Source organism: Triturus cristatus, chromosome 2_1 (genome assembly GCF_964204655.1).
Source record: "Triturus cristatus chromosome 2_1, aTriCri1.1, whole genome shotgun sequence".
NCBI classification, from domain to species: domain Eukaryota; kingdom Metazoa; phylum Chordata; class Amphibia; order Caudata; family Salamandridae; genus Triturus; species Triturus cristatus.
In genome coordinates, this window is record NC_140581.1 from 1,143,247,648 (window position 1) to 1,143,262,341 (window position 14,694).

Genomic DNA, 14,694 nt, shown 5'->3' on the forward strand with positions numbered 1-14,694 from the left:
TTGTAAAAAAAAAAAAAACAACCAAAAAAACCCAGAGGCAGTACAAAGATCTGAGAGTTGGGTCGAGGGGCATTAGGCAATACATTCATTAGGTACTCCACCAAGCTATGATTATTAAGATTTATAGCCACACAGTCCCCCCCCCGAATACATTTTCTGCCATGGCCCACCCATTTCCCCCGTCTAGCCAATATGATGTGATTGTACAACCCAAGTCCCCCGGACTAGCTTTGGATGGCCAATGCACGGCCTTGTCCATCAATTGCGTTGTCTGCTGCTGATGCAAATTAAGTTTGGGTGTATTAAATAGAATGATGACGTATGGGCAGGCTGCCGGGGTTAAGTCCAATCTTTCACCTTGCCATGTGATCTTCAGTCTTTCTGTAGCCATAGGACCGGCCGTAATCGTGTCCACATTATTGCCTCTGATGGATCTACTTCTCACCTCGCAATTAGATCCAGGCCTCTCCCTTCCCTATTTATTCCCCCTCCAGACAGAGAGGGCATATGTACACTATAATAATGTTAGCCACGTGTTAGGAGTTCAGATTAGGGTTGTCTATTAGGGGTCTATCTTGGGCTCTGGGTAGCAACGTCTGTGTGGAGACTATATCCTCGAAGCCCCCCTGGTGTAAATTTTGGGGGCCCCAGGTGACCAGTTTCCATCGGGGGCCCTTCGTGGCAGTAGTAGGGCGTACCTTTGGTTGTCTTTAAGGAGGCGGTGAAGGCCTTCCTCCATCTTAGTTAGCCTGTCTGTAATTGCTGTAGTGCACTGCAAATAATCTGATCCAGTTTTTGGCATACAACATCCTCTTGGGGAAAAGGGGTGCTACTGGTGGAACAGACAGAATAGACGGAACAGTTATATTAGTAGTATCCCTTCGCAGAGAATTTAAGACCGTATTTTTGAGAGATTTGGGGGCCTTTAAGTTAGTGTTACTATTAGCACCTATTTTAGACTTCCCCACCCTCTTCCGTTTCCCAGGGGGAATGCTGAATTCTACTCAGCCCTCGCCTTAAGGTTAGCGCCCCGCCTAGCGGCCCTATACACTGAATCACTGAGACTGGGATGGCTTCCAGACACTACACAAAGTGCTATAGTTGTCCCACTCCCTAAGAAGATAACCTCAGGAACCCGCATAACAGGCTACAGACCTTTATCCTTGCTCAATATGGATTTTAAGATTTAAGTAAGGTCCTAGCACTGAGGCTGCTACCTCATATGCGCACGTTAATCCACACTGACCAGAACAGGTTTATCCCATCCTGAAACACCTCATTCAATCTGAGAAGGCTCTACTCAGTGCTGTAAAACCCTGAGACGAGGACGTAAGTGGATGCAGCAATTTTATCAATTGATCTGGAGAAGGCCTTTAATACAGTAAGCTGGGATTATTTATTTGAGACCATGGAGAGGGTGGGGCTAGGGGGAAGGCTAGATCAAGTGGGTTAGAATACTGTATGCTTATCCAACGGCAAGAGTCAAAATGGGCAGGATAGTGTCTACCCAATATGAGACTTCCCGTGGCACACGACAGGGGTGCCCCTTGTCGCTCATACTGTTCGCCCTGGTGATGGAGCTGCTGGCTCAAATCACGTTCAAATATCTAGGCATTCATATCTATCATTCTATGGCGGATGTATGAGAGGGTAATCTAGATAGAGCGCTTAGGTCACTTAAATCCTGTGTAGCATTCTGGAGCTCCCTGAAATTACCATTTTTTTTTTATCACAAACTTTATTTGGTTTTTCCATGTATATGATTACATATTTGTATTCATTGTCAATACACAGTTTTCCTAATGCAGCTCATATTACCAGCGTTAGTCTTCCGTCTAGTCATACGGCTGCCCGTTCCCGAGTAAAGTGCACTCCGCTCTATATCTCCAACTTCTGCTTACACATGCACCCTTTTTCTCTAGGGGCTATATTCTGCAACTGCAAGGGAGTTGTGCTTATACCCATTAAACACTATACAACTCCCCTAGGATCACTCCCACCCGCAGTTAACTAACTAGGAACACCTCTGGAAACCACTCAAGGTTACAGCTAAGTACACTATAGTATACGATATATTGGACACCAGGGCAGGTCGCACAATACCCATTGCTACATTACATTCCAGATACACACGTAAATTACATTCATCCCCTCTATACCGATTAACCTACTGCGCAAGGGGTAGCCTAGTTGTGCACTGCAACAGCCTATATGACAATTTGAGATGCTTAGATTACTTAGACCGTTGGATCTTCCACCCCCTGAGTAGGCCCGTCCCACGCTTTAAAGGCCTCACACATCATATCCCATGCCATCGCTATAGGTACCTTGCTCTGTCCACGCTGCTCCTCCCTACGTATCGCAGCGCTTTCAGCTAGGCTCCACTTCACTACTTCCTCCTTCCATAGTTCTATTTTTGGTGGCTGCGCTGCCTTCCACCTCCTAGTTATGAGACTCTTTGCTAGTATTGATGCGAGGTTAGCAAACCGAGCCTGCACATTATAACCCCTGGGCTTTGGATATACCCCTAGTATGGCGTTTTTTGCCGTATTCCAGGTCTGTCCTCCAACTACATCTGCTAGTATTTGCGCTATCTGCATCCAGTAGTTGTGAGTGTCGGGCACGCCCAAAACATGTGCACTAGTCCTGCGTCGTCCTCTGTACATCTCGGGCAATTCGATGGTGCTGTAGGGAACATTTTACGGATATTATGAGGGGTAAGATATGCCCTTTGCGTGATTAAGTATTGAATCAATTTAACTCTCACATTTCGTGACACAGCTTTCGGGTAGGCCAGTATTGTCATCCACTCTCTATCCGACAGTTCTACTTCCATGTCTGCCTCCCATTTGACGTGCAAGTTTCCCAATGGAGAATCCTGCATTTCTTTAGTGCCCGCGTACAGCCATTTCTTCAAATGCCTACCGTTCTCCATTAAATGCAACATGTAGACTAGTCTGTTTGTCGGCGGTTCTTGCCCATCCGGAGCCCACTTCCTTTTTGCATAGTATGACAATCCTGCGTGCAATAGGAACAGCATATCCGGCAAACCATTAGCAGTTACAAAGTCCATGTGCGGCATCAATACACTGTCCTGAAACAATACCCCCACCGTGATCCCTCTGTCCTCCAATCTGGCAAATTGCCCCTGCGTGACTGTGCCCTGTGGTATGGGCAATCCCAAAAGGGAAGGATTCGGTGCATAGGTGATGCGTGGCTGCATATACATCCCAGCATATCTCCAATATGTCAGCTCTATTTGCAGCAGTGGAGTGTCTGTGTTATTGATTGGTTGTGTGCTATGTAATTTTGCATGTAATGTATCCAGCTGCAGCATTCAAGGTGTGTATCCAATTTCCTGCCAATTTGGCCCACTAGCCAGTCTGAGAGCCATTGTAACTGATTTGCCATACAGTAGGCTCCCATTCCTACCTCCGTTGTTAATAGCTGCAGCTTCTCTAGTGCCACCCTACGTCTTCTAGCACCCCATATGAGCTCTATCAGTAGTGAATCTGAAATGACCAGTTATGGCACGAATCTCATTGACTAAAATGGTCATGCTGTCCTGCCTTTCCCACTGGTACTGCTGGAAGGATGGTTTGCCCTACTGGACTTGTTAGTAAGGGACCTAGTATGGGGAGACGGACGTAGGAGAGTCTCCCTGGCAACGCTGCAGGGCCTGGTGCCGGAAGGGGGCCTGGGGGTGCTCAATTTCAGGTTTTACTACCTAGCCTCCCAGTTGCAGTGGCTGGTGCAATTGTTGGAAGGAGTTCCTGTCTGAACCTGGTGTGCACCCCACCCTTTTCAATAGCTAAAGTATTGTACCATTCAGTGGTGGCCCCCTATCGGTTGATACTGCAAACTGTGGCATTGCAATGCTGGAAAAGAAGCATGTCCAAACTGGCGGTGGCCCCCAAATACATGCCACTGCTGGCATTGGTGGGCATACCCCATAGAATCCCATGCTTCATATTTTTGCCTGAACAGTTTAGTGCCTGGACAGAGGTGGGCTTAGAGACAGAAGGAGACTTATCAGGAGAAGTCATTGATCCCCTTTGAATATCTGGTGGAGCAGCACGGTCTCTCTGTAGGCCTATTCATACACTATGAGGCATTGACATGCACTTTAGGAAAGCTGTGGGGTGGAGGCAGAGAGGAACAGGAGACACACCCTTTATTACACATACCGCTGTCCCTGATCACAGCTAGACACCAGATGAAATGGTTTTACATGGCATCGGTAGAGGCAACCCTGACACCATTATCTAAAGTCAGAAGTCGCTGGCAACAAGTCCTAAACAGGGAGCTCACGGACCGGGAGTGGGTGCGGGTAATGGCGTCACCTAAATCAGTGTCTTGTAATTCCAGGCTGAAATACATTCAGTTCAACTATGTCCACATGACTTACATGACGCCACATAGGCTGCGAATAATGCATGGGGAGGTGCACGCAACTGCCTGAGGTGCGATCAACAAGATGCAGATTTCATACACATGGTTTGGGGCTGTGCAAAACTGCGCCCTTTCTGGAGCAAAGTGGTGACGGCAACAGGGGGCCCCCTTGAGAGCACGATAGGCTGCTCTATAGAGGTATGTCTACTGGGCCTATTTCCCCGCCCACCAAAACGGAAAGTGGGGAACATGTTTATAGACCTGGCTGTAGCCTTGGCTATGAGACGGGTGGCGATGGCCATGATGGGACCACAGATAGAAACCTGGAGAAGGGATGTTACAAGTTGGGCCGAGGCAAAGGGGCGGCCATTGTCCAGAGAGGAGGTGAGAGGCTTTTGTTGTTGTCCCATAGCTGATCATTGGAAGGGACTGTTGCGAGCCTGGGAACTCCCAATAATGGCAAACAGCGAAGACGATGGGGGTGCGAAAGCTAGGATACCTGAAAGAAAGTCCACAATTACACAGAGAACAGATATAACGGTTTACCCAAGGCAAAATACACAAGGCCTTAGTGCCATCAGCCAGACCCCACACAGCTTTAATAATTGGATAGAGAAGCCTTTCCCCGCCTCATTGATACACTGAACATACATTGATTCCTCTTATGCATTATTGACTCGAGATACCCACCTGCGGAGATAATTTTATATACAGTTAATTATCACTTTTTGTTTAGTTTTTGACTAATGTCTGCTCATCGATCCTATTGCACAAATGCAGGCTCGCTATGGACACCTACTGAGACCGTAACACCCAAGAGGAAACTGGATACGATTAGCTCCAGCTAGACTTATCTATATTAATCCGATAACATAATTGAACAGCGCTGGGAGCTGAGTACTGGGTACCTATATGTCACCAAGTCATAATTGATGTTTATGCTACGTCAAAATATAATGTAATACTTGCTTTGCAGAAATCATGTTTATGTATGTATATGCAACAGAAAAGCCAATAAGCAAATGTTTTAAAAAACAGAAGTAATGTTGATACAACACTTAGTGTTTCCGAGTTATTTATTCTATACCACATTTATTGCAGAATCAGTAGTTGCATTTCACGGGATATTTTTATTCTTTTTAATGTGACTATATGAGAGATGTCTGTGAGCCATGTTTTGTAGGAATATTTAAAAAAAAATGTTTTATTAAGGTTTGTAATACACAAAGTTATATGCAGTAGTCATTGAAAAGCGTTATGTCAAATCTTCCAGCATTATACATCAATAGTCATAAATTCAACTCAAATCCTAGTATCAGGTACAGAGTGTTAACTCAACACCTATAATAAGTGTCATTGCAACCAAACTCATCCCATCAGTTCGTTTCACGGTTCTCCATGTGTTGCAATTTGTTTTCTATCCGAGTAGTATCTATTCATCATAATATCACTTATACTACAGTTTGTCATGCCTCACTCATGTCAATCCACGACCGTCATACAGCCAGTTACAGCGCAAGTCTGAAATAGGCTTAATATTTATTCATATGCAGCATGCTTCCTCTGTTTTCCCCCCAGATAGTAACATCAGCAGGGGAGGACCTCTCTTCGTATATCACTGTCTTCCAGTTGTATCGCCTGAAACATCTAAATGGGTATCTATATGGGGACTTCAGTCCTCATCGGGGGGTATGCCTGCAAATAGGTTTTCAGTGGTTGCCAAATATCTCGTGGTCTTGAAGTTGGGGGCTGCAGTGTGGCATATATTTTACTTGTGGTGTCACAGTTTACCAGGTCTCTAATCAAGGCCTTCACTGTTGGGACTTGTGTTCTATCCCAGTGTAAGGAAACTTGTTGTTTTGCTGTCAATAGAGTTATGGCAGCAAATCGCCATATACTCTTCTTTTGGGGCTTTACATATCCTAATAATGCCATCAGTGGTGTCGCGCGTAGCGCATGTTCTATCATCAAGGATAAATGTCTGAAAACCTCCCCTCAATTTGCCAGAACAGGTCTACAGCTCCAAGCCAAGTGTGCGAAATCAACGCAGTCGGGGCCACACCTAGTGTATACATGCTGGGTACCAGGGTCCATCTTAGCTAATAGGTATGGCGTAATATACACACGTTGCAAGTACCTAAAGTGCATCAATTTATGGCGGTGGTTGCTTGACACATACCATGTTTGCTCGCAGCAGTACAGCCACATTTTATCTGTTAATGGCAGTCCTAGATCCTGTTCCCAGGCCGAGCGCGCACTTGCATCGACCGCACGTCGAAGTTTCAGGGATAAATGATATAGCCTTGACACCAGATGTGTCCCATCCTGCGAGGTTATAATAAATGTAAGTGGGGGAAAGTCTGGGGGTTCAATCGCGCCTGGGAGCGCCCCTGTCAAAGAACATCGAACCCTATGCAGGAGAAATCTGTCCATGTAGGATGCCTCGCCGTAGAGGGGCAGTTCTACAGCGGTGCGTAGTTGCGAGTCGCCAAAAAATCTCCCACAGTACGCAACCCATATCTATTAAGAGTCTACTTAGTAAGGGTCTCCATCGTAGGGGGTATCCAGGGGTTATCGGCAAGAGGTATATGCGTGGAATATAAAACATCAGCGTGTAAATATCATCGTAGTTTAGACCATGCCCAACAAGCTGTAGATACCGCCTGAATTTTAAAGGGGTTACGAGGTATGCCCTGTGGTAGTATAGTTGAAAGCAAGTTAGGAAATACCTGAGATCTCTGTGGTTTTAAAAAATTGCAGGCGGGCATCTGGATGATACCAATAGTATGGGAAGTTTACTTGTGCAATGAAATAGTATAAATAAAGATCAGGAACCCCGAATCCCACCGTTCGTATGGCATAACCAGGGTGTCCCAGCCTATATGTGGCTGTTTTCCAGCCCATATGTGTCGGAGCAGCAAGGACCGTAATGTGTCGAAGAATTTCATGGTGAGTGCGATGGGAATGTTTAATAAAAGGTAGAGGAAATGCGAGAGTATTACCATTTTCATAATAGTAGTTTAATCCACTGCTCGAAATGGGTTGTGAGCTAATTGAAAGCTGGCCAGTAATTGAGTCAAATCACTTCTGGCGCACTGCAATGGAGGTAGATGCCAAGGTATTTCGGAGGATCTGTACACCCCCTAAGTGGGAATTCGACATTAGTTTGAACAGTAGCTGGTGTTAGTGCAAAGACCTCCGATTTAGTCCAATTGATCACTAGTCCCGTGTATGTTCCGAATCGGACCACCTCTCTTAATAATGGGGACAAGTTAGCGCTCGGTTCGCGCACAAAGAGCATTAAATCATCTGCGTAGAATGAGGCTACAAGAGGACCTGCGTGGAATTCCAATCCACGATTTAGATGTCTCTCCTGTATATGCCTAGCCAGAGGATCCATGGCTATAATAAATGACAGGGGCAAGAGAGGTCACCTCTGCCTGGTACCCCACGTCAGGTTGAACTGAAGGGTAATTTGGCCATTTAATTTCAGGCGGGCAACCAGGGCGGCGTACAGGAGCCGATTAATAAACCCAGCCAGGACCCCTAGTTTCTGCAGCACTGCGTACAGAAAGGGCCACTCTAAGGAGTCATATGCTTTTACAGCATCAAGCAGCACTGCCGCCATTGGTAGCGTGAGCTCCAACTGGTTAATAACAGCAAATATAGTGTGTAAGTTTACTGCTGTAGAGCGGCCAGGGACAAACCCTGCCTGAAAGGGACATATGATTTTATCTACTAATAGCGAAAGGTGAGTAGCTAGTACTTTGGCTAAGATCTTGTAGTCCTGGTTAAGAAGCGAAAGTGGTCTGTAGGATGTACAGCTTCGAGGACTTTTACCAGGCTTGAGAAGAAGCGTGACTGTTGTCTCCCGCATAGTTGGGGGGAGAACTCCCCTCTGTAAGGCCTTGTCATATACTTCCAGCTGCCGAGGAGCCAGTATGTGCTGATAGGCGTCCTCATCTATTGGAGAGGCAAGAAACTCGCAGTGCCCCTTGTCTATCCATACCATGGCTATCTCGTTCAGATAATCTAGAAGTGCCTTTCCCTCTGGGGGCTTACGCGTCATGTATAAATGCGAGTAATAAGACAGAAAAGCAGCCATAATATCATGTCTCGTGATAGTGTGAGATTATTGTCCATTTCTAGGTGTGTGACATATACTGACTGGTACTGAGGGCAGAGTAGTCTAGGGAGTGTTCTACCAGGTTTTTGGCCTTCGCCGTATGCTCAGGCTCTCGCGTGTTTACCAAGATATTTGACCTCTCAGTCCGCGATCTCTGTCAATAATGCCTCTCAGTCTCGTAATGTCAAGGGGGAAGTGGTCTTCTGCGTTTTCGCATCGATGTCCTTAAGTTTGTTCTCTAATGCCTCCAATTCCCCTCGTACGGAGCGCAGCACCCCCGTGTGCTTGGATATACACACCCTTCTTATATATGCCTTAAAGGCATCCCACAGTGTGGATGATGAGTCTACTGTACCTTCGTTAAAGCGAAAATATTCCTGGATAGCCTCTCCCACTTCAGTATGAAAAATCGGGTCAAGAAGGGCCTCGGTATCATGGACAACTCTAATGTGAGGAGGATCGGGAAGTGATCTGACAGTGTTCAGGGCAAATAGTCCATCTCCTGGACTGCCAGTAGGAAGCGGGGCATAAGATACCAGTGATCTATTTGCGACCATGTGGCGCTGAATAAAAGGAGTATGCCTGATCTGAAGGGTATCTTGTCTTCCCTGCGTCTGCCAATAGTGCGGATTCTAGTGACGAAATGAGGCCCTGTGTTGCATGCGGTTTAGTGACGCAGCCTGGTCCTGTAGTATCTATAATGGGGTCTAGAGTGAGATTGAAGTCTCCTCCCATTAAAATGTTATCGATATTGAATCATGTGATTTGTGCAGCAATCTTAGGGAAGAAGTCTGTAGTGTCTACATTTTGTGCATATATATTCATCGGCAGTAGTGGTTCCCCACCCGGTGTGCCCGATACTAAGAGGTATCTACCTTCTTCATCTGTCACCACCTCCCCAACTAAAAAGGGGAGTGAACAATGGACCAGGATACATACCCCTTGGGAGTATGTACTATAACAAGTGATTAGCGCCCCATGTTGATACAAATCGATGTATGGGAAATGGGGCATAGTGTGTTTCCTGTAGAAAGGCCAGCTGAACGGAATGCCTGGACATATAGGCCAGAACTTGATGCTCTTTTCTAGGGTTCCATAGTCCTCTTACATTCCAGGGCATACATCTGACCTGCAAGCCTGCGCTGTGTACACTAGAAGGGGTCCTGTAGGTGGCACGGTTCAGACCATAACACTGTTCAATTCTGTAAATTTCACTGCTCTATCGAAGCGAAGAGGTATCACTCTATACCAAAAACATGCATAACAGACAATAACCCCCAACATTCCCCACCCTCATCGGATACATATAAACGAGCACCTATGAATCCCATTGGAACCTTGCAGGGAAAGTGAAAAAAGAAAAAAAGAAAACATTTTTGTTAAGAGTCAAAAACAAAAAGGGGGTAACGAGGAGAGTCCTTCCAAAGGAGGTAGGCAACACTCTTAAAGGACCGTCAATGCAAAAATGAACATGACATCTATCTTCGCTCCCGCCTCATCTAAGACGGTGGCATGGGTGTTAATGTTCTTTGTTGCATAAATGTTCATGGTTCATTCGTGGCTCCCAGATTTGCGTTCTTGTGCTTTAAGTGCGGTGCCAGGTGTAGCATAGAGTTCTCGTTTATGGGTGGCAAGGTGCTAGGGCAGTCTTGTCTTCAGGAAATCCGAGGGCTGTTAGGATCTAGATTCTCCGTCCTCGCCACGGTTCCGAGGGGCATTCGTGTTTTGATGTTTCCAGAATTTTCCTGCCTCATCTGGATTTTGTTGCTCATCTGGATTCGCAGTCTAGCCGGATACAACAGTATGTATTTGACATTCGCCTTCTGTACCATGCGTTTAATGTATGTATACTTGCCCCTCGCCTCTTGCACCTTTGGTGTAAAGTCCGGAAACATCGCTATATCTGATCCCTGGTAGGTGAGCGAGTCCCGCTCACGGGCCAATCTCAACGCCGCCCCGTGATCTTGAGAATTAAGAATTTTGGCTATGGTCAATCTTGGGGGCACCCCAGCACCGGGCGTGGCCACAGTGTCCAGTGCGTTCTCTCGACCGCAAAAGTGCCTGAGAAGGCCTCCTTCCCAAAGAGGTCTATCAGTACTGTTTCTACAAATTTAGTAATCGGACCAGTATTCGTAGATTCCGCTATTCCTGCGATGCGAAGGTTGTTACGGCGTACCTCTAAGTCCTCCGCCTTAACGGCTAGTGTTTTCAGAAGGGCCTCTGCTCTCTCCAGTCGCTTATGGAAATTCAGCTGCGCATCCTCCAGGGTCGATATATGGTGCGCAGCCTCCTCAATTATCTTGTATCTCTCTGTCTGAATGTCGTCTAGCCGAGATGTAAGGGTGTCTAGGCGAGCATCGATGGCCTGAAAACCAGCCTTTAGCTCGGCCATGATGGCCGCAGTACCCTCCAGTGGTGGGGCCGCGACATCAAAAGGGCCCTCGTTTTCTTCCCGCCTGGCAGTCTTTGAGGCGTCAAAGCTCAATTGGTGTTGTTTGGGTCCGTTCGCCCCATCATGCGTATTCCCTCTCAGCAAGGCGTGTAATATGGACTGGGCAGCACTCTCGTAAGTATATTGTCTCCGCGCAGGTTTCCGGCACAGCAGTAGGGTTGAGCAGGCACAGCCACGATCTTCATTCCATGCTCTCCGCGCTGAGGAGACCCGGTGATAGAAATATGGTCAGTGGGACACTTTAGTGCATGTCATCTGAGTGGGAGGGGGTCGCCCGTAGCACGTTTGCGCCAAGTCACTATTCCCATCCGCTGAAACTCCCGCTCTTTATGTTGGGGCTAGTAGGCGCCAGTAGATGCACCGCGTGTCCCAACCCCATAGTGTGGTCTTTAGCTCTGTGTCTCACCTCCCAGTGTGCACTCACTAGCGGGTGTTGAATTACAGCAGGCAGAATTCAGTTTTGCGTCCCCTGTTCATCAGGCAATCCCGCATCGCTCCGCCGAGGTGTCGTCAGAGCCACCCGCAGGTCCACTTCGTGCTGCCTGGACCCTGTCTTCAGGCTCACCCGAGACCCCTATCGTCCAGGGGCCTCTGAAGGCCGTGTCAGGCCCAGGCTTGCATTGGCTGTATCTACTCGTTTCAGCTGTTGGTAGGTCCTGCGGTTGGCTCAATGGAACGCCGTTTGTTTGCTGCACCTCAGCTCATATCCCCATGATCGCCAGTCGGCGTTTGGAGTGGGACGGGAGGGTTTATGCGAGCAGCGGTCCCTGAGCTTCAGAATCAGGCGGCCGGCCTGGTTGCTTGCTCGGCCACGCCCCCTTGTAGGAATGTAATGTAGTCAACCTGTGCGGAACCGCTTGTGAAGTCATCAATAAAGTGTTTTTATGTAGGAGATTTGAATGTGAAGCAGTTGATTTGGAGGTTAAGGAGTTAGGATTTGAATCGAATATGGGGCAGATGCTTGAAGATATACCGTGATAGAAGCCTTCATGCAGTTATCTCCTGGGTACTATATTTTAAAAGTTGTCTGCGAGCTCTTGGGTTTATCCAGAAGTTATCCCATGTTCCTAAACCTCAGATGTGTTCCAGTGAGTCTGCTTAGTAAATTAAATAATATTAACAGATTAATAAAGTGTATATAAATAAAGAAGCATAATGTAAAACGTACAATTTTAAAATGTTCTGTCAATTTGAAGGAATTTGAATTTGGAGGCTACAAATTACAATGGTATCCTCAAATTGATTTGCGGGGCAGTGCAAGTGCATCAAACAGAATATAGTCTGGGCGATGGGTTGCCTTAATTGAATTTAGAAAATGTCCAACCTTCCCGTTAAAATTGTTATATTTGTATGCATGTTTGTGAATTGCATAAAACATTTCAGCATTTGTGAATTGTTTTGAGGTTTAATTAATCAAAATTGCTTAAGTCGGGGTTCTTAGCTTCCAGTAATGACTCAGTGGTGGTCCCCGGATTCTAATAATTATTCAGTGTGGGTTCCAGATTCCAAAAACGATTAAGTGGGGGTCCACATATGACAAAGTTTAAGAATCACTGTTCTAGAGATAGATTGCTTCGACCAGATGTCTTGTGTTTGTTTGAAGTGCACAGATCCAAAATACGTTGTTGTAACTGTTGCACTGAATGATGCAGTCCCAATTTTCCAGGTGCTCAAGTATGTGGTATATTTAAGCAACTGAAAGCTTTGCTTAAATGTTTCCTTTTACTATTGTTGATTAATCTTTGAGGAAAAAAAGGTTCTGAAAATATTTGCTTGCCGCTTGAATTTTAAGAAAAAGCAACTCAATTGTATAGTGTAAAATTGGCTTTGAAATTCCTGCCCGGTAATCCAGAAAAATAGCTTTTTAGGTGATTAAGAATTATATATTCGTAAAGAAACCTATCCGTGTTGACCCAAACACCGTGGTAGACTTATAGGGCACTGATTATACACTTTTATTTTGTTATCCTATTTTCTAACACTGTCTACTGTTTTATTGTGCAGGTTCAAGAACTAGTAAGCAGTCCTTTGGAGAATTGCTACAGCAACCTCTTGAATGATTCTTCCAAGGGAGTTCAGAGTCTGTGTCTGTCTCTGATTGGCTTGAAGGTAAAAAATAAACGAACAGTTATTAACATCAAGGGAATTTTAGCAAGTTTGTTTTTTGGGGTTCATATTTTTATGAGCATTCTAATTCATTTTTGTTACAAGCTGCTATTTGTTTACCATAGGGTAAGTTAGTTACTTATTGCACCACTATGTTTTGAGGTACAGAGATCGAGGGATATCAGGTAAAATTATCTCAAGGTATGCAAATAAAGAAATATCAGAGAACCCTTGTTGTAAGAAAAGGTGCACGGCAGCAGACACACTAGGTTCTCAAGAGGGGGTTTTGAATTTTGAAGACCAAATAAGGTTTCAGGGTCTTCCGCTCCTCCTACCGATGACAAAACACATCTCTCAGCATATGTAGGGTCATTCAAGTTTGGAAAACATCTAACTAACTACAAGTGACCTTTTGGCTTTGTATATCTATTTTTTCGTATTACCAGCAGGTTTTCATTAGTTACATAAAGGGCCGATATTCATTGTCCCTCAGGCAGATGAAAGAAAGATTGGTTTTGTGCCAGATGAAAGTGCCAGAACTGTATTGGGCCCATCCATAAGGGCTGAAACATGCGGGCTAGTCTTACCACAAGGGTGCTCTAATAAAGTTATTAGACTACCTTGAGATGCTTTTAACCCATATTCCTGTATCTCCTTACAGGAATGGGTTAGCAATATTCATTTCATGAACCACAACTCTAAGTACTCCTTCAATAGTGACATTGAGACTGCATATGCCGAAGACCACTTACATGTGAAGAACAGGCCTTAAAATGAAGCTTGTTAACTCTGTAGGGTGAATGTTCAGTGCCTCTAAAAGAATAAATCTCTGTCCGTTGTGTCCAGTTCCATATGAATTTGCTCCCTAATGTAGACCTCCCTAAACAAATGTTTGGTCTCCTAAATTATCATTGTTCCCTTTGAGGGTGGGGGGAGGGTGTTGTTCTCAGGATGATTTCCTCCTATTCCTATTTTGTTTTATTTACAGAAATAAATTGGTCACATCAGGATCTTGTAGAACCTTTCGGGAATTTCCCACAGGAGTCTTAGACACCAGGCACAAATCTCAGAAAACGTCATTTTGTGGTAGGCAATGGAAAATGTAATGAGAATTAGTGATTACACAACTCGGTAATCGAAATATCGGCCTCCTATAGTGCTATTATGATATTCACAGACCTGAGATGTCCATGGCCTGTTCGTTAAGTGGACCAGTGCATCAATTGCTTGAATCTTTGTTTGACCTCAAGGTCACAAGTTTGAAACCTGGTGAGTCTGCTGCACGTTTCATCACCCTGAAGTCCAAAAATGAATACCATTAAGTCGTAATACACTAATATCTGTTACTCAAGGCAAGAACTCCAACAATTTAATGTGTTCTTTGCAAATACATATTAAGGTGCGATGGGACACCGGATTGGGAATCTTGTCCTATATGAAACTAAACATTTGTGTTTGACTGTATTAGTCATTTATGGGAATAGATTAAAAGATGTGTAGATCTCATACAAGAAGCATCCACACAAATATTGATCCATGAAAGATGAAGACAAGGATGGAACAGAGCAGAAGCTCTTGATTGATGACTTTGAAACCTCAGCCAAACTGTGTTCACAAT

General features: G+C 45.3%; 1 protein-coding gene across 1 annotated transcript in view; it reads left to right on the forward strand.

The window, feature by feature from the left end:
* The window catches only part of HELQ (helicase, POLQ like), a 365,741-nt gene that overhangs the window by 196,746 nt on the left and 154,301 nt on the right, over positions 1–14,694 (forward strand). Inside the window, exon 11 of the mRNA XM_085636579.1 lies at positions 12,975–13,079. Within this exon, the coding sequence (XP_085492705.1) occupies positions 12,975–13,079 (105 nt within the window). The remainder of the gene's footprint in view (positions 1–12,974; positions 13,080–14,694) is intronic.